The sequence below is a fragment of the Triturus cristatus genome, chromosome 12, assembly GCF_964204655.1.
Source record: "Triturus cristatus chromosome 12, aTriCri1.1, whole genome shotgun sequence".
Classification (NCBI taxonomy): domain Eukaryota; kingdom Metazoa; phylum Chordata; class Amphibia; order Caudata; family Salamandridae; genus Triturus; species Triturus cristatus.
This window is the reverse complement of record NC_140595.1, coordinates 514441215-514461314: the sequence shown is the minus strand read 5'-3', so window position 1 is coordinate 514461314 and position 20100 is coordinate 514441215. Positions and strand designations below refer to the sequence as shown.

At 46.3% G+C, this 20100-nt stretch overlaps 1 protein-coding gene across 7 annotated transcripts in view; it reads right to left on the bottom strand.

The window, feature by feature from the left end:
* Positions 1-20100, bottom strand: part of CHD9 (chromodomain helicase DNA binding protein 9) — a 1905864-nt gene that overhangs the window by 1236762 nt on the left and 649002 nt on the right. For all 7 annotated transcript variants that reach the window (XM_085637757.1, XM_085637759.1, XM_085637761.1 and 4 more), the window contains one exon: positions 9210-9453. In XM_085637757.1, the coding sequence (XP_085493883.1) occupies positions 9210-9453 (244 nt within the window). The remainder of the gene's footprint in view (positions 1-9209; positions 9454-20100) is intronic.

Sequence of the window (20100 nt, the reverse complement as noted above, 5' to 3'; positions counted from 1 at the left end):
AGAGGAGCTTCTGGGAGGGACTCCGGTGCGACTTCGGCACGTTGATGGAGAACCCCAGCAAATGCAGGAGGTCGGCCGTAGTCTGGAGGTGCGAGACGACTTGCTGGGGCGAGCCCGCCTTCAACAGCCAGTCATCGAGATAGGGGAAGACTGGAACCCCCGATCTGCGCAGATGAGCTGCGACCACCGCCATCACTTTCGTGAATACCCAAGGGGCACTGGTGAGGCCGAAGGGGAGCACGGTGAACTGAAAATGCTCCTGACCCACCGTGAACCGCAGGTAACGCCGGTGGGCCGGCAGGACGAGGATGTGAAAATTGGCGTCCTGCAAGTCCAACGCTACCATCCAGTCTCCAGGGTCGAGGGCAGCCAGAACTTGAGCTAAAGTTAGCATCTTGAACCGTTCCTTTGAGAGAAAGGTGTTGACACTCCTTAGGTCCAAGATAGGGCGTAGGCCCCCTTTGCCCTTCTTGGGAACCAGAAAGTAGTGGGAATAGCAACCACGGCCTACTTCTGGACCAGGAACATGCTCGACGGCCTCTTTGGCCAAGAGGGCCGTAACTTCCTCCCGCAGAAGATTCAAGTGATCCTCCGATATACGGTGGCACTGCGGTGGCATGGCTGGAGGGGTCGTCTCGAAGGGGAGAGAGTAGCCCCTTCGGACGATTTGCAGCACCCACCTGTCCAAAGTGATGGTGCGCCAGTGGAGCAGGTGATGGCGAACTCTGCCTCCCACTGGCATGGAATGAGCCTGAAAGCTCGGACTAGGAGGGCTTTGAGGCGGATGCTGCCGGGGTGGATGTGGACTGACCGTGTTGTCCTCTAGAACCGCCACGGCGGAACCCACGTCCGCGACCGCGTGCAGGTTGGTTCTGCGGCCGGTGGCTAGGCGGACATGAGGAGGCGCCCCTTCCTTGGCCACGAAAGGGGCGGAAGCGTGCGGCCGAGAGACCAAGGACGTGGCCGTAGCCCGGGAGTCTTTAAAACGAGCCAGCGCACTATCCGCCTTCCCACCAAAAAGGCGAGCGCCATCAAAGGGCATATCCATCAGGGTACTCTGGACATCCCCCGAAAAAGACGTGGACCTCAGCCAGGCATGGCGCCGGAGCGCCACCGTGGTGGAAATCGCCCTACCCAGCGAGTCCGTGGTGTCAAGTCCACACCGGATGGCATGTCGCGCTGCATCTCGCCCGTCAGCAAGTGCCTGGGAGAGACATGTCCGGGCCTCCTCCGGACACAGTGGCAGCACGTCCTCCACCGCATCCCACCGAGAGTGGGAGAAACGGTCCAAGAGGCAAGCGGTGTTCAGAGACCGCAGGCCCAAACACAGGGAAGAGAACAGTTTCTTTCCGAACTGTTCCAGCCTCTTGGATTCCCGATCCGGAGGAGCGGACGGGAAGGAGGATTGGGAAGTAGAGGCCTGGATAACCAGGCTCTCGGGGGTGGGGTGTTGGGACAGGAAATTGGGGTCGCCCGGAGCAGGGCGGTGGTGCCGGGCCACGTTCCGATCCACAGGAGGAACTGTGGAGGGCTTGGACTAAGTGCCCTGCAGAAGGTCGATGAGGGCCTCATTGAACTGCAGCAGAGGCTCTGTGGAGCTTGCTGACGGTTGAAGCACCTTTGTGAGGATATTAGTCCTCACGGCCACAGCAGGCAACTCGAGCCCCAGGGCTTCGGCCGCCTTGCGCAGCACCACTGAAAAAGCTGCACCATCCTCCGAAGCCACAGTCGGAGGAGAGATGAAGCCAGCGTCCGGCGAAGTCTCCAGACCACTGGCATCCCCCAGTTCGTCTGCCCAGTCCTGGGAAAGTTGACCCTGGAGGGCCATAGGGTCCTCAGACCCCTCCTAGTCGCCCCAGTCATCCGATTCCTGATAAACAGGAGGAACGATCGGAGCCGGACGGTAGATGAAACGGTCATCCATCGGCGTCGGGTGCGGCACCGGGCGGCGCCGTGCCGGCGTCGGGTCCGGACAGGGGCTAAACCGGGGAAGGGCATCGTCCGGAGACGGCGCAGGAGGTGGAACCGGTGTCTGCGCCGGCGGAGGAGTTGTGAGGTCGACCGGCGCCGACAGAGATCCAGGCCTAGATCCCTCGGGGACCTGCGGCGTCGGGACCGAAGTCGTCAATGGCGCCGGGGCCGGAGCCGCCGGCACGCAAGGTCGCCCAGTCGAGCCCGCGGGGCCCGAAGGCGCGCCGGCTGGCGTCGACGGCGGAGCCAGGCCCCTCATGGCCGAGAGGAAGACACTGACCTCCGCTGGAGTCGCGTCAGTCCCAGGGACCGGCGGGTATGGAGACGGACGCGGCTCCGGCGGAGCCGTGGGGGTGGGACCACCCTGACCCTCGGCCGAGTCGCGTGACCGGCGAGAGGAATCCAAAGAGCGGTGTCGCCTCTTGGACTTCTTTGATCGCTTCGACTTACCCGAAGACTTTGAGCCCGACGAGCGATGATGGTGACTGCGGCTCCGCGACCGGTCCTTGGACCTCCTCCTGGACCGGGAGCGGCGTGGAGCCGAGTGCCGAAGCTCGAGAAGCTTACGGGACCGCTCCCGCCTAGCCTTCGAGGTTAAGGCCTGACAATCAGGGCACGACTCCGCGTCGTGGTCGGCCCCCAGGCAGTAAAGGCACCGGCGATGGTAATCCGTCACCGACATCAGGCGATGACAGGCATCACAGGCCTTAAATCCAGGCATCCTACCGGCACCAGAGTAGAGTCGACAAAAGACCAAAAAGAGTCAAAAAGTTTAGTCAAAAATTGACTAAGGGGTAAGCTCTTCCCGGATCGGCGCTGTCTGGCGCGGAAAAAAGAAGAACTGACGTCAGCGCGCGAGGGCGGTGTCTAAGTACTCCGACGACGTCATTCCGGCGCACGACGCCGACGACGCCTAGCGACGCGCAAGGGGTATTGCTGACGAAAAATCTTTCCGGATCCAGCCTGACGCCTGGGGATATTCTAAGGTGAGGAATCTAACTAACGTGTTTCTTTCAAATATATATGCTAAGCCTACCTTTAGTAAGTGAAGTAGATAAATATTTCACAGCTACAGTACAAAACACTGTGTTAATTTGTTTTGAGTGACATTAGCAAACAAAACGTTCCCATTTTGCTGGATAGCAGGCCCTAGTAGTAGGTTTTCGTGCTTCTTTAAGAATGTCCATACATTCTGCTAGTAAGTTAAGGTAACCAAATTCTATTACCTCAGGAGCCAGATCACTAGGTTGAGAGGTTTGGGATCTGGGTGTCTGATTTGTCCGTGATTTTATGTGAGAAGGTCCAGCCTGTTGGGGAGCTTCTTGTGTGGAACTACTGAAACATCTAGTAATGTTGTGTACCAAGGCTGACAAGTCCAAGTGGGAGCTATTAGAATAATTGTTAGAGATGTCTGCCTGAGCTTCTGAACCAGAAAGGGAAGGAGAGGGAGCGGTGAAAAAGCATAAGCAAATATATTTGACCAACTGATCCATAGTGCATTGCCCAGGAGTGTGGGAATCTGGAAGCGAAGCTAGGGCATTTTGCGTTTTCTGCTGTGGTGAAAAGATCTATTTGCAGAAAGCCCCACTTTTGGAAGTAGGGTAGGAGGACTTGCAGCTGGAGTTCCTATTCGTGAACTTGTTGCTGCATCCTGATGAACAGGTCTGCAAAGCTGTTGTCTATTCCCAGAATGTGGTGATGTAGAGCCCAGTTCCTTATGGTCTGAGACAGTTGTGAAAGTTTCGTAAACCGTGTAAAGCCGCCCCCCCCACCCCCTGTTTTTAAAGATAATGCATTGTTGTCATATTGTCCGTCCAGACAACTTTGTGAGTGTGGAAAGCTTTCAGTGCCAGGTAACACCTTGAAGCTCTGGGTAGGTACTGTGGAGTGACTGATGTTTGACATCCAATAGGCCCTGGACTGTGAGCCGTTGGAGGCGAGCACCCCATCCTGTCTTTGAGGAGTCTGTCGTTTGAGTGAGGTGGGGGAACAGGGTTGATAAAAAGCCACCCCTTCCACAGGTTGTTGGTGTTCCACTATTACAGAGAACGGGGAGTGTGGAAGTCTATCAACACTATATCTGCTAAGTGAACCTGTGACCGTGACCCTTGATAAGCTACATATTGCAGTAATGGATGCATATGTAATTTGTGCATGGGGAACTATTACAATGCAAGAAGCCATCATTCCTAGCAGACACATGACATCTTTCACTGTGAGTTGTTACTCGGTCTGAAACTGGGGGAGTATTGTTTAACTTTTTTTTTTTTTTTTTTTTTTTTTAATTCTTACAGGATTGGAGTAGGACAATCCTGGTTGTGTGTCGAGGATTGCTCCTAGATATGGTTTAATCTGTAATGGTTGTGAGATTTGGGGATGTTGATAGAAAGCCCAAAATTGAAAAAAACGATCGTCATTTGAGTGTCCTGTTGGCACTGACGAAGAGTGCTGGCTTTGATAAGCAAGTCATCCATATATGGGTTAATGTGGAAAGCTTGTATTCCGAGATATGCTGCAACCACTGTCAGACATTTGGTGAACACTATGTACAGTGGTGACCCCAAATGGTAAAACCTTGAACTGGTAATGTTTACCCGTTATAACAAATCTGAAGTATTTGCGATGAGCTGGAAGTATTGGTATGTGGAATTAGGCGTCCTTTAAGTTCAGTGCGGTCATAAAGTTGCCTTGTTGAAGAAGTGGAATGACATCCTGTAAGTTAACAATATGGAAATACTCTGATAGGATGTATTTGTTTAAGGGCCCGAGATCTAAATCTGGTCTTAAAGCCGTGTCCTTTTTGGGGATTAGGAAGAACAGAGTATATCCCTGAACACTGATGTTGAAGAGGTGATGGGTTCTATTACACCTTTGAGGAGAAGAGCTTGAACTTCTTGTTTGAGCAGTTTTTGATGCTCATGTGACATTCTTTGTACATGAGGTGGAACGTTGGGTGGTGTGGTAATGAGCTCCAGACAATAGCCATATTGGATAATGGCTAATACCCACTTGTCTGATGTGACGATTGCCAAGTGGGTAGGCAATTGTGAATTCTGCCCTGGACAGGTGTTATGTAATCCATAAGGGGGGGGATAAGGTAGTCACTGTTTAAGTGAAGGTGTTGCTCCAGGGGGGAAGCACTCTTGCTGCTGGCGTAGTTTCCTCAATAGGAGCCACGGTTTTAGCCTTTCGAGTACAATCCCTGACCTTGTTGCTTCTGTTGAGAGGTGGAAGCATCAGAGGAGATGGATTTGGAGGATTCACAGTATCCCGAGATATAAAAGAAATCTACGGGTGGCAGGAGTTTGAAGCGCCCCCATAACTTTGGCTGTCTCCGTATCTTTTTTAATTTTTTCGAATGTAGAATCTACCTGAGGACCGAATAGATGTTCTTTGCCAAAAGGCATGTTTAGGACAGCTTGTTGAACCTCAGGGTTCAACCCGGATATTTGAAGCCAAGCTGGTCGCCGAAGTAAAATGCTAGTATTTACTCCCCTAACTGCGGTGTCTTTAGCATCTAATGCACACCGTATGGAAGTTTTAGTCATAATTTTACCTTCAAACACTGTTATGCACGTTTTTGGTGCTCCTGTGGGAGATATAGAAGTAGATCTTACATTTCATCCCAGTGGGTGCAGGCATACAGTGCTAGAAGAACTTGTGAGTTGTCAAATAGCCAATCGTTGGCACCTTGAGCTGCAAATCATTTTCCCGCAGCATCTATCTGTTTACTTTCTTTTCAGGAGGTGGCGTGTCTCCAGTGGCATGAGAGTTGGCATGTTTGCGTGCTATGGTGCTAATTAAGAAGTCAGGTGGTAATGGTGCTCTGATGTAAATTAGGTCAGATGGTGCAGGGTTTATATATTTTATCTAACCTAGGGGTGTTAACTCAAGCCCTAATAGGGTTTTTAAATAGGTCTTCAGTACGCCCAAGCATACCTTTTAACATGGGCAGTTATTGAGTAGCACTGTGTGTGGTGGATAGCGTGTCAAAGAGGAAGTCATCCTCTTAAGGATCTTTATGACGCTCAATATTGTGATAAGCAGCAGCCCTTGATATAACTTCCTGGTAAGAGGAAGCATCTTCAGGGGAAGAAGGACATGCCCGATAGATATCTGGATCCGTGTCAGCAGGTTGATCTGTGTCATTGTTGTCCCAGGGGTCATTCTCCGTGGCTCCCTATACCCGCCAGTGTCTGACAGTAGAGACACTGGGTGAGTCATCTAGTTGCTCTCCTTGAGGAGATGGTGGTGTAGGAGAGTGAGGAAGTGGTTGCGGTGGGGGTGAAGGTGGTAGAGATGAAGGGCTGCTAGAGTTGCTCAAAGTCTTTTTTTGAGGATCTGGCATGTCTAAATCTAAAGCTTGTCAAAAGTAAGCTTCTTCTTAGGTGGTGGTTTAGAGAAAGGGGCAGCCAGTATACATCCAGTATGCGCCTGTATATGAATGTTCTTCTGGAGCGTGCCCAATTGCTCCTGTAACATGTGCAGGATTAGTTTCACTTGTGTCGCGGAACTGAGCTTGGAGGTCAGTTTGGACTTTTTCGACTATGTAGCTTTTGGCTTGGAACTCTGAGCCTAGGTGGACGATGTTGGCTCGGTACCGACACTATGCCCGTTGGTGATCTCGGTCCGAGAAAGCTGAAGTAGATGACTTCGACTTCTCATGCGCTTTTGGTGCTGAGCCCGAAGGCGGGCATCCATTGCGTTTTTTCGAAGCAGACCATGGCTAGATAGCAGTGGTGGCCCGGGGACCTGAGATTTTGAGACCAGCAGTGCCAAATGTGTTTTTGATGGGATAATGCTGGTGGACAGCAGCAGGGGGGAAGATGTACTCACATATTGTTGAGCTGGAATAATGTCCTCTACCTCAAAGTCTTCTTAATGCCCGGAGTCAAAGGCTTTGTCAGAGAAGACACCCTCCACGTCGATTGATGGCTGCTCCTGGGCATGCACCTCAAAGATGTTGGGGTGTCATAAGTGGTTGTGTAAAACATCTTGAGCCAATGAGCTCTCTGATCCCAAAGAGTCTTTTTGGAGCGGAATGACTTGCAGGCGTCGCAGACCATTTCATTGCACTCGGGGGACAAGCAAAAGTTGCACACCGAGCGTTAGTCTGTGTGAGTGTACTGATAATATGTTGTGTGCTCTGTTTCAAATTTAAACTAGGAGTATTCTAGTTAGAAAAGGCTAGAGCATCCAAATAGAGGAAGCACTTTCCGGCTTTTTTAATTAGGGTATAAGGTGCAACCACTGAGAAACGATTACCATGAGACGGCAAGCACTTTCAAAAACCGCAACTACTACTAACTTTACTTAAGAGAACAACGCTAATATCCCCAGCAAATATATGGTTTTAGCCCAACATAACCCTTCTTTATATTTGCGGTAACATGTCTGTTGTGTCTTTGGAGCCCATGTCTTTTAACCATTCAATGCCAGACATTACGGTTGCTGGAATGGAGCTTGACTGGATTGGGCTTCAGAAGTTAGGTCTTAGCATAGAACCGGCCCCAGTCCCACTACCAAAATCATAACACCAGTTTGAATCCTTTCTGTCTGTTTCAAAGGAAGTGCATGGAGGATTTTGTTTTACAGTATACTAGGTTCTGTGATTGTCGCTATCCACTTTTCAGGTATGAAAAATCTCCTGATATTGTAACCTTCAGGGAGCTTTGAACACTTATTTTATGCCGAACTTCTGCATTACCGGTTTTTGAAGAGTTTTGCCACAAGTCGATCAGTGATTTATTCAGTAGGTTCTGCCTGAGATCTTTCATCAGTACTACCAGCTGAAGTAAAAAACCCTTTCTGCTTTTGGTTCCTTGTTGCATTCACTTACCTGCACATTGTTCTGGACAGGGAGCTTTTACAAAATCGATCCATGGTTGAAGCCTAAAATGGTTTCTTCTTTTCACCATCAAAATCCGATACCTTTGATTTCTTTGTTTTCCTGCATCTAGATTTAATGAGGAAGAAGCTTGGCAACTGCTAAATATCTCAATGGAAATGAACAACCTTTCCTGGTCTTCGGAAGTAAGACTCTGTGGCAGCTTGTTCTATTATATTTCCATAATGGACAGCAGGCAACTGCATGAACACAGAGTTCAAGTATTGATCTCTAGCTTATGAATGAGTAATGTACAGAAGCTGGGGGAAGAGCGAGTTTCCATTAGGGATATTTGTTAGGCTGCATCATGGGCAGTTCCTTCCACCTTTGTATCCAAATAGATGCAAATGTTGGAGATAAGTGGTCCGTAGGGTTTGTAACTCCCGGAATGATTAAATAGAGTACTGCCTCAACAAAAGACTTGTTGTCTGCTTAGGTTGATGCTCTGCTATTGCACATCCTCATAATTTAATGACTATGAAGTGGAAGGGTTTCATTAGGTAATGCTGCATTTACTTACCAGTAATCTTGAGTAGTAAAGCTTGCCTTACTTTTCATCGTATTTAAAACCCTGCTTCTTGCGCGCCACCCCACCCTAGCTCAAATTTTTCAATAAATTCTGGTTTACCTTGGATCCAGCTTGAGACAAATTGTGGAATCGATCTAAGTAGTGTAAGAGGAGAAAAATAGCCTGTGGGAAGGAGTTAAACATTTGCTTTGGGCAATGCAGTGTCTACGAGGAAAACACACATAAAAACCGAAGTATTAGATCAATGGGAATTCGAATAATGTAGGTCACCAGTAAGCAATTGGCATGTTATATAATACACTGTCAGGAGTCAATGTTTTCAATACAGAAATGCTTATTTTATAGGTAAACATCTGCTACCAGAACAAAATGTACTGCTTGTAGGTAATTGAATTTTTACGGTCAGGGTGGTCATATTTAGCGGACTGTGATTTATTACCGGACTGTTAACTTAAGAATAAAAACATTAAATGCCAAGAAGAAATGAGTCCAAGCATGAATAGACAACAAACAATAATGATGCGGGTCATCCTTGTTCTGCAATACGGTGCCTGCCTTCAAGAGACCAGGAAGGATGGGCGTGATTAGGCTATATATCACCCTAGTAAAATGCAAGGGTTGCAGTCCCTCACTCAAGCAGCATTTTTAGGGCTCAGTCCAGTGGTCTTTTTTGGGCAATTGACAATCTTCCTGCAAGTTAAGGATTAAACAAATGTGGTCAAATTTTAATCTAAACAAGTAAAAAAAAAACACTGGTTTGCCACATGCAGACATTGCATGATGTCTATTAGACTTTGATATATTAAAGACCAGCGAGAATACCTGAAAGTCTCTAGGGTACATTTCATATTGCTGTATCATTTGCCTGCTGATCATGCTCCCATGGAACACAACAACATTGAGGTCTGTCCACGTACGAAACTCTCTTTCCCAGTTTGTAATGGTTGAAAGTGGAGCGATGATTAGGAAAGGTCCTCTAATACCAGTTAGGAAGATTTCATGCAGGAATGTGATTGACTGAATGGTTTTCCCAAGGCCCATTTCATCTGCTAAGATGCAGTTTCGTCTGAAACAGAAATAGGACAGAATCTTTTAGTCTTTAAGCTGAGTTCTGGGACTTGCCAAGTGTTGCACTCAGCATAAATTAACCTTTCAATGCAAATGACAAAATGATATAAACTGATTAACAGATAAAACACTTGTAAAGTTAACAATGCCAGGCTACAAATACTAAAGTACTATTTTCCATGTGTCTAAAGATCTGAGAAATTCTAAAAGGAAAAGGCTCATTGTGTCTGAGGAATGGAACTCACTTACAAAATAACTTGCGTCAATACATCATTTAGCTAAAAAATATTTTTGGGGACAAGATTTCAGAACAACTGATCGTGCCGGGGAGCAGGTGGCCTGTGCAAAATGGACTTACTTGTATGGGAGTTTATCGGCATTTACAGCTGAGGTCTACAAGAAATATAACAGGGGAATGCTGCCTAATTACGGATTCTGATGGTAACTAACTTTTGCTTGCTCAGGGTTTTGCTTTATATCAAGCTAATACTTCTTATTTAGCTTTACTTATTAGGAAATAAAGAATTATAATTAGGGCTCCCGGTTTTATGGTATTTTTTTTTACACCTCTACATCTGTATTTATCCATATTTATTTTGTGTTTTGCACATAAATGAAGTTGTAAAACTGTAAATTTCCATATCTAACTGATAGATGCACACTCATACTTTGATGTCTGTTCTGTTTTAGCTATTTAAGCTGCCAAATATTACATAATACATCCACTGATAAATACTAGCATTATACTCCAAATGTATATTGACACATGGCATTATTTAAAGGAATTTCATTCGCTGTTTTAATTTCCCATGCTGTCCAGCTGCTCAGCTGTTGAACTATAATTCATGAAAGACAGCACAGAGACTCCCTTAAAAGCAGCACAATGTTCTGTATGTATTCCCTTTAAAAGATAAATGCAGATAGAAAACAGATTTTCTGTCTGTATTGATCTGCAAAAATCCATAAAAACAGAAAACAGGGAGCCTTAATTATAATTAATGAAGTATATGTTGTTGTACAACCTTAATAAACCTATATTCAAATAATTCAGGGAGCACGTAAATTGATATAGAGTTTCACTGGAGCCAACAAAAAGTCATTTACTGATGAAATGGCATCCTTTAAAAATTCAGGATGCAATTGTCTATTGCTAATTTAATAGTCATGCTTGTTTACAGAGAATCATATACATAATTAAAATAAGTAATGATGACCAAATTGAGGAAAGCAATGGTGGTAGATTAAGACAATCTGAAAGGATCCTCTCCGCTGATGAAAGTATAAAAAAAAGATTTACGTACCTTTTAAAGATTTTTACAGAGGCTTTAGACTATGTAGAACAGTTCTAGGTCAAGGCTAAGCCACCAACTGGTATGGCCTCTTGACAGTGGAGCTCTGATCGAAACTTCATTATCCACCCCACATATTCTCTCTACCTGACATAAATGAACAAGTTACTTACCTTTGGTAATGTCTTATCTGGTAGAGACCATCTACCTGCAGATTCCTCACCTTACAATATTCCCCAGACGTCAGACTGGATCCAGAAAATCTTGAGCAAAACACCCCTGTGTGCCGGAAAGGTGGCATTGAACGGCTCCACGTCGGCGTCGTAGGTGTCGCCCACAACAGATATAGGCGCCACCCCAGCGTGCTGACATGAGTTTCTTACTGTGAATGCTTCTGCACCAGAAACATGGAGGCACGTCAGAAGGCCGAATAATCAGATTGTAAGTACATTGTTAAGTGAAAATTCCCGTTCACGGAATGGGGAGGATGGAAGGGTCGGCAAGAAATCATCAGCTAGATACGCTCTCTAAGGGATAAGGCTTTGCCGAAGATAATTAACTTGTTCACCTGATAGAGATTTCTAGCTGCAGATTTTTGGGCGTAGAATGGATACTAAAGTAATACCTCCCCAGATGTGGGCCTGTGAACTAACTCAGACTAAAAGGTCCTGAAGGACCGAAAGGGCAACGTGGGAAGTGTCAAGGCAGTAGTATTTGGTAAATGTATGCAAGGATGCCCATGCAGCAGCCCGACAGACATCAAAGACAGGAACTCCATGAGTTAAAGCAATTGATAGCCTTGACTCGGATTAAATAAGCCTGCAAGCCCTCAGGGAGTTGTTTCCTGGCTATTGTGCAGCAGGTTTTAATGCAAAGTACAACTGAAGATGGTCAGAATCTGCACTGCATTCCCCTTCTTTGTTCCAGTGAACACTACAAAAGAGTTTATCACCCATCTAATATTCTTTGGTATGATTGGTGCCCTTTTAAGGTCCAGGCGGTGGAGTGTCTTCCTCCTTGGAGAAATGAAGTGGAGCAAAGAAAGTCAAAAGTGATGCTTCGGCTGACTCGAAAGGGTGGCACTACCTTTGGTAGAAAAGATACACTGGTGGTGGAGAACCAGTTTGTCTGGAAAGAAGCTGGTGTATGGAGGAGGAACAGTGACGGGAGCTCACTGACTCTCCTTGCCGATATAATGGCCACTAAGACTGTTTTGATTGATAAAACAGTGACAGGACAGCTATGCAAGGGTTCAAAGGGAGAACACATCAAATAGGTTAAAACCAGATTAAGGTCCTATTAGGACATAATGAAAGGTGTGAGAGGAAAAATATGCTTGACCTAAAACAGGGAGGGTTGGTCTAGCCACTGCAAAAATGCTTACCTGGACGAAAAATACCTCATAACTTTGCCCAGAGCCGTGACTTGCCAGGCTAAGGACAAAAACAGCATTGTTTCAGACGGGGTACAGCAAGAGGGTCAATGTGTTTCCCAGCACACAAAGCCACAAACTTGTTCCAAAGGCAGGTGAATACAGTTTTTGTTGACAACACCTGGCTGCCAATACGAGGTCACAGACTTTGGAAGGAAGGTAAAAGACTCAACTGTCACCACTCAATCTCCTCGCATGAGGTGGAGTGTGAACAGGTTTCTGTGTAGGACCCTGCCTTGTTGCTGCAACAGCAGATCCTCCCGAAAAGACATCCTAATCTAAGGACAGATGATCATGCACAGGTCTGGAGACCATACTCTCATTGCCCAATCCAAGACTAGGGCCCGGTTCGTTCTGATCTTTTTCTGAACTCTGAGAAGTGGAGGTATTGGCAGAAAGGCATATAAGAGTTTCACAGTCTAGCCGGAATGAGTCTCCGAGCAAGAGCCACTTTGGAAAATCCAGCGCATAGAAGTGCAGGCATTGCACGTTCTTGGAGGCGATGAATAAATCAAGGCAAGGTTTTCCCCAATCCTGAAAGAGACTTTGAGTCACCTCCCGATGCAGACTTCATTCGTGGTACGCCCTGGCTTTTAGAGATCCCACCAGGTGCTGCACAATCAGGAAAGTGTCATGCCATACCAGCCAGGTGCAGAGCCTCGAGGCACAGGATCCATGACTTCACTCTGCCCTGTTTGTTGCAGTAACACATTGCAGTAGTATTGTCTGAACACCTGGACCAGCTCCCTTTTGATGGAAGATAGGAAAGCTTCTAATGCAAAGCTTATCACCCTCAGTGCCAGAAGGCTGATGTGGCGCTGTCTCTCCCCGGGAGAACTGGTCTCCACCTCTCCCAAATGGTCGCCCCAGCGATGCATCTATCAACATTGTAAGCTCTGGGTGGGAAAAGGGAGAGGGTTCTGCCGCAGACTCAATCGTGGTCCGTTACCTACCACTGCAGATCTTTTGCAGTCTCTTAAATCTGAACCACATCAGATTCCCACTGTGTTACGTCCCTTGGAACTTCAGATTGCAATACAAAGTCTGAATAAGTCATCAAGCTTGCTTCATCAGCAGGATGCAGGAGACCCTGCAGGCACAGAGTCCATCTCACCGTACACCAGGACTAAGGTTGAACTATCTGGATCACAGCCTGAATGTTGCAGATTCTCCGCTCCGGAGGGTAGGTGCAATAATGCACCGTATCCAGAATGGCTCTGATGAAAAGGAGAGTCTAAGAAGAACTAAGGTGTGACTTTGGCATGTTGATCGTGAACCCCAGCAAATGTAGGAGAACTGCCATACTCTGAAGGTGGGTACAACAGACTGTCATGAGGTGAGCCTACCTTCAGCAGCCAGTCATCGAGGTAGGGGAAGACCAAGACCCTCGACCTCCGCACAGGTGTGAAGCAACAAACCGTAGGTAACGCTGATGGGCCTGCAGGACAAGAATGTGAAAATAGCTATCCTGCTGGTCCAACACTACCATTCAGTCTCCAGGCTCTAACAGACAGGACCTATGCAAGTGTGAGCATCTTGAATGTCTCCTTCTACAGGAAGGAATTGAGAAGGGACAACTCTAAGACAGGGTGGAAGTCTCGGACTTTCTTTCACATCAGAGAGCAGCAGGAATAGCAAACAACCTACTTCTGATACGGACACCCTCTCAATGGCTCCTTTGGCCACAAGAGCCTGTACATTCTGGTGCAACATGGATAGGTGGTCCTCCATCAGCCAATCAAAGTACTGTGGCATGGGTGGCAGCACCTCTAGGAGTGGAAGGGCATATTGGAATTTGGAGAACCCATTTATCCAAAGTAATGGCTTGCCATTGGGGCAGGTGGTGCCTGATCCTGCCTGCAGCAGGGTGCCTGTGTTTTTGCAGGAGCATTCTTAATGGGCTTGGAGACTGCGGCTCACAAACTTGGCTAGTCTCTGGCCTTGGTTCCCATGGGACTTGTGAGAGCCGTGGCCACAAAAAGGCTGGAAAGCCTTTAGGATGTGGTGGCTCTGCTAAAAAGGATGCAGCTGATGGACCTTACCATAGTCACAGATGGTACAACAAGAGTTTGGCTGGCGTGGGGCCACAGCGAGACCCCAATGACTTGGTGGTAATCCTACTCTCCTTGAATTATTAAAGTATACAAAAAAAGAATGATGGATGGAATGCTTGAATTAATATCAGCCTCTGGTATTTACTCAGGACGCATCCCTTCCCATAGTTATTTTGTACACCATGTCACCTCAGCATTCCATCCATCACTTTTTAGTCTACTCTCCTTGAAGAGCTCATTCACTGAGTCAGCATTGTTGCCGACAAGGTGAGTGTCATTGAAGGGAATGTCCATAAAGGATGCCTGTACATCACCTGAAAAGCCGCATGACTTCAGCCATGTGTGGCTGCAGAGTATCACTAATGAAGCAATGGCCCTGCTCAGCGAGTCTGTTGTGTCCAGCCCACATCTGATGGCAAACTTTGCTGCACCCCTGCCATCTGCAATAGCCTGGTCCAGAATGCAGACCTGAAAAACCCGAAATGTCGGGTAAAGAACCTAGCAAAAAGGGAGATATTTTCGCTTAATCTGAGCCAGAAATTCAGCAAGAAAGAAAACTTTCTTTCTTGAGTCCCATCACTCACCAGGGTATCCCCTTTTTGACATACTTCATCATAGGGGCCATCTCAGTCCGCTGTGAACTGAGGCGTGCTGCAAATTGCGGAATTACGTAGGAGCACTATTGTGAAAACTATGTGTGGTGCAGAGGTGTAGTGGAGTGGACAGAGGAGAATTAAAAATACCTAGCTAGTCGGCGAAATAATTTTATTCTTGCTCCTAGTTGGTATGTCTACAAAACGGGGTAAGATACTGGAAAGACCTAGCTGTAATGGGTTAGGAATACCTAGTATACGTCAATATGTTTCGAGCATTCCCCAGAGCTCTTCGTCAAGACTACACAGGGTCCAGCCCTGTGTACGCCACTCCTAAATGACCTACATTCAGGTATTTAAAAGAAAATAGAAAATACGCTGCAACTAATAAGCTTGTGTTAATACATACGATCAATCATTGTCACGTAGTATCTGCGGGATAAAGAGAGACTTTCTTATGGGAACAAACTCCCCCAATAGGAATTGGTGGGTTAAAATCAATGTAATGTTGTCGTCACACATAATTCTCCTCTATAGTGCGTGAATCTTAGCAGTACTCAGTGTTTCGCCGTGCCTGTTTAGAACAAAAAACACAATGCTGTTTGTTCAAGTGGCGCTAGTGAGTGACATTAATAAAAACATACAACACGTGACTTAAAAACATACATGACACACAACACATCCAGTATGTACTGAGAACTTAATGACATACTTATATGTAAGCAAAATTGTGCCCCATGGTCTTGGGGGGGGATAAGGGTTCTCGTGTATCTAATTCTGAAAGAGGAAAAAGAATGGGAGAAGCATAATTAGTGGCCTCTCACTCCCTGGAAAAAAGTTCGGTAGACCATACGGTAGCGTCCATGGTCGAGACCGACGTATGTCCGGTTATTGCTCTGCCTGCAAAGGAAGGACTTACTTGACGGGAGATCTCCTCACGGTGTATCACCTACTTGGTTTCCCTCCAGACCGCATCTTAACGTGTCTTGCATCGGGTGCCAGTATTTATGCTTCCATTTCCGCCCAGTCATTGACGGCAAGACTAGAGCGGAAACGGTATCCAAAATGGCCACCGCCCACGGATAATATAGTCAGCCCTTTTGGAGGTATAGAATGCGATGTAATGTACGGAATAAATATATCGTCTTGCAGGGAATGAACTGTACTGAATATCTACGGCGAATAGAGTATTAAAGTTTTAAAACTAAAGGACCCTGATATTAAAGCTGTCTGTAGGACGGCTCATAAGGTTACATGATGCCTTGCTTTTGACTGTGAAACATTCGTTGGTATAGAGGTATAAATGCACTCAAATGCAGATATTTTTAGGAGCTGCAGTGTGGTCACAATGTGGCCACTTAGGACCCTATATGATTAGACATTTTATTGTTGACTCACCGGAGTTAGGTGAAAGACCGGTGGTATATGTGGTCTACAACAGGAAGTGTAGGTAGTGATACTTTCCCAAAGGTTGATCTAGTTGTCTGGTGGACCGGCCATCAAAGAAAGTAAATGTCTGTCGCGGGTACTTGGGCCTCCCACACGAGTGAGGCACCGTTTTTATCGGGAGACCCGGGGGAACGCTGGGTGGTAGGAAATTTGTGTCGCTGATGCTACAACTTTCCCACACAAAAATGTGTGAAAAAGGTGATTTTTTTCAGCTAAATTTGAGGTTTGCAGGGAATTCTGGGTACGGAAACGTTGGGGGATCCACGCAAGCCATACCTCCCTGGAATCCCCCGGGTGTCTAGTTTTCAGAAATGTGTGGGTTTGGTAGGTTCCCCTAGGTGGCCGCCGAGCACCGGGCCAAAAACATAGGTGACCCCCCCTTGCAAAACCAGGTCGTTTTGAGGTAGGCAATTTTCATGTCGCCTCAATACGTTTTGGGCCCTTGCCCGTCATGGGTACTTGGGCCTCCCACACGAGTGAGGCACTGTTTTTATCGGGAGACCCGGGGGAACGCTGGGTGGTAGTAAATTTGTGTCAGCCCGGTGATGCCACCACTTTCCCACACAAAAATGTGTGAAAAAGGTGATTTTTTCAGCTAAATTTTAGGTTTGCAGGGCATCCTGGGTAAGGAAATGTTGGGGGATCCACGCAAGCCATACCTGCCTGGAATCCCCCGGGTGTTTGGTTTTCAGAAACGTGTGGGTTTGGTAGGTTTCCCTAGGTGCCGGCAGAGCTAGGGTTCAAAAACTACAGCTAGGCACTTTGCCAAAAAAGGTTCATTTTTCACTGCGAAATTGAGGTGTGTCCACGATGCGTTTTGCGCCGTTTCCTGTCGCGGGCACTAGGCCGACCCACACATGTGAGGTACCATTTTTATCGGAAGACTTTTGGGAACACGGGGTGGGTGGAAATTTGTGGATCCACGCAGATTCCAGAACTTTCCACCACAGAAATGTGGGGAAAATGGTTTTTTTTGAAAAATTTTTAGGTTTGCAAGGGATTCTGGGTAGCAGAACCTGGTGGGAGGCAGTCAAGTCACCCCATCCTGGATTCCCCTGGGTGTCTAGTTATAAAAAATGTATAGGTTTGCTAGGTTTCCCTAGGTGCCGGCAGAGCTATGGTTCAAAAACTACAGCTAGGCACTTTGCTAAAAAAGGGTAATTTTGCATTGTGAAAATGTGGTGTGTTCACGTTGGGTTTTGAGCCATTTCCTGTCGTGGGCACTATTCCTACCCCTACAAGTGAGGTACCATTTTTATCGGGAGACTTAGGGTAATTCAGGTTTGTAAAGGAACTGTTATTACCTATTGACTTTCGATGCATTTCTGCCTTCCAAATGAAAGACATTGTGTAAAAAAGAAGTCATTCTAAAAAATGACTGATAATTCTCATGCTAGTATGAGTATTCCCAATTTCGGAAATGTGCAAATATCTACTGTTTCTAAACTCTATATTTTGTTCCCATTTCAGAAATACATAGGTGTCTTTCATACCGATTTTTCCATGTACACATTTTTACAGAATTACTATATACCCGGTACATAATAAAAAACCATTGCAAGTTGCTGCTCAGTTTTTGGCTCTGGGTTCGTCGGGTTCTTGGTGAACCTACAAGTCCTATATATCCCCACAATCAGAAATGTCCAGCGGATGTAACGGTATATTGCTTTCAAAGAGCTGTCAAAATTAGAAGAAGTTACAGGTGAAAACGTTGACACAAAAGGCGCTTTTTTTCAACAAATTTTCAATTTATCCTATATTTAACTGTTAGTTTCTATAAAGAAACCTTGATGGATCTACACAAATGACCCCTTGCTGAATTCAGAATTTTGTCTACTTCTCCAAAATGTATAGCTTTCCAGGATCCATTATTGCTTTTGTACCCATTTCTACCATTAACTGGAAGGAGGTCAAAAGCACAAAAATTAGCAAAAATAGGCTATGTCCCAGAAAAATGCCAAAACTGTGTAAAAAATGTTGGGTTTCTGACAAAAGTCTGGTATCCCCTAAAAGCTGGGAAAATGGTGATTTCAGCCCCACCAACCCTTTTTTGATAACACTTGCAGGGAAAAACCCAGATGCTTTAATTTGAAGCCCGTTTTTCCCATTTTCCCCCCAAAAAACTAAATTTTGCTGTATTTTGGCTCATTTCTGTGACCCCTCCAGGGGAATCGACAGACCCTGAGTACCCTCAGAATCCCCATGATGTTGGAAGAAAAGGACGCAAATTTGGCGTGGATACCTTATGTGGTCAAAAAGTTACAGAGGCCTCAGCGCGCACTACCCCAAAACGCCAAAAAAGGGCGTGGCACAGGAGGGGGGAAAGGCCTGGCAGCGAAGGGGTTAAGTACATTGAAATGACTCCTTTGGGTTCTTTATGTAAACTGGCCCTAGGGGATATTATCATTGAGGCCCTGGCTGAGTGTAATTTAAAAACACAGCGTTGTTCTCTCATGGAGCCTCTTTTCTAGATTTTCACAACACAATGTATTCCAGGACCACCCATCTCATATCATTGGGGGTGTGCAGTTTCTCTAAGAAATGGGTTCTCATTTTTGTAGTTGCTCGCTTGCACCTTATGTTGCTTTGGTGTTCCACTATTCTAGTGCTGATCTTTCTAGTGGTCATTCCAACGTAGTGGAGATTGCAGGTACACGACACCTGCTGTGTTAGTTAGTAAAACTTCTTAGTTCCGAAGTCATTTCGTTGTTAAATTCAACTTTTTTGGTAGCTGAAGATAGGTGACATACGCTACAATTGCTGCACGGTTACTGGCCCAGTGGTAGTGGGTGTAAATGGCATTGTGGCCCTTCTGTCACTGTCGTGCTTTTAGGACGTGTGTGCAACAGATATATATTCTTGCCTTTTATGTGGCTGAACATAGGTCTTGGTATGTCCAGGTTACCACTGTTCAGGGTCCGCCAGTGTTTCTCCACTATCTTGGTAACCCTGTCAGGTGCAATATTAAATGTGGTTATGCAGATTGGTCTTTTGTCTTGAGTGGTCATTGTTTTTTGGTTGGGTTCCAAAAGTGCTTCTCTGTGATTGTTAGAGGCTCTTTTTCTTGCTTTCGACACTAGATGTTTAGGGTATTGTCTTAACATCAATTTGTTAGACAGATCTTTTGCTTGGATGTTGTAGTCCTCCTTGTCGGTACAGTTCTGTCTCAGTCGTAAGAATTGTCCGAAAGGGAGGTTGTCTTAGAGTTGTCTGGGATGAAAGCGGTCATAGTTCAGGAGGCAGTTCCTTGCTGTTGGTTTAAAATGGGTGGTTGTTGCCAGGGTACCATTACGTACGATGATATTCAGATACAGGAAAACCAGACGCGACCGACTCCTAGTAAAAGGAAACTTCAGAAATGGTCAACCACTCTATGAAGGCATTGGCTTCTGACTCGTTTCCTTCCCAAATGAGTAGCACATCGTCTATGTACCTTTTCCACAATTGTACATGCTTAATGTGCGGGTTGGTGGTGTTCAGTATTTTTTTGTTTCTCAAGATGATGGAAGTAGAGCCCTGCCACGATCGGCGCAAAGGTGCTCCCCATGCTGGTACCATACTGTTGGCGGTACAGGGTCTCTTCGAACTGGAAGAAGTTCTCTGTCAGGGCCAGCCTGCAACATTCTAGGACTACATGTCTGGGTGTGAGGTAACACCACTGGTCTTCGAAGAGTACTTCTTCCAGAATTTCCAGTGTTTCTTTATGTGGCAGACTGGTGTACAGGCTTTCCACATCCAAGCCTATTAAGATGCTGGTCGTAGGGTTAAATGTTCCAGAATGCCACAGGTCTCCTCCGAGACCATAGGCAACACATGTGCTGCCAAGTC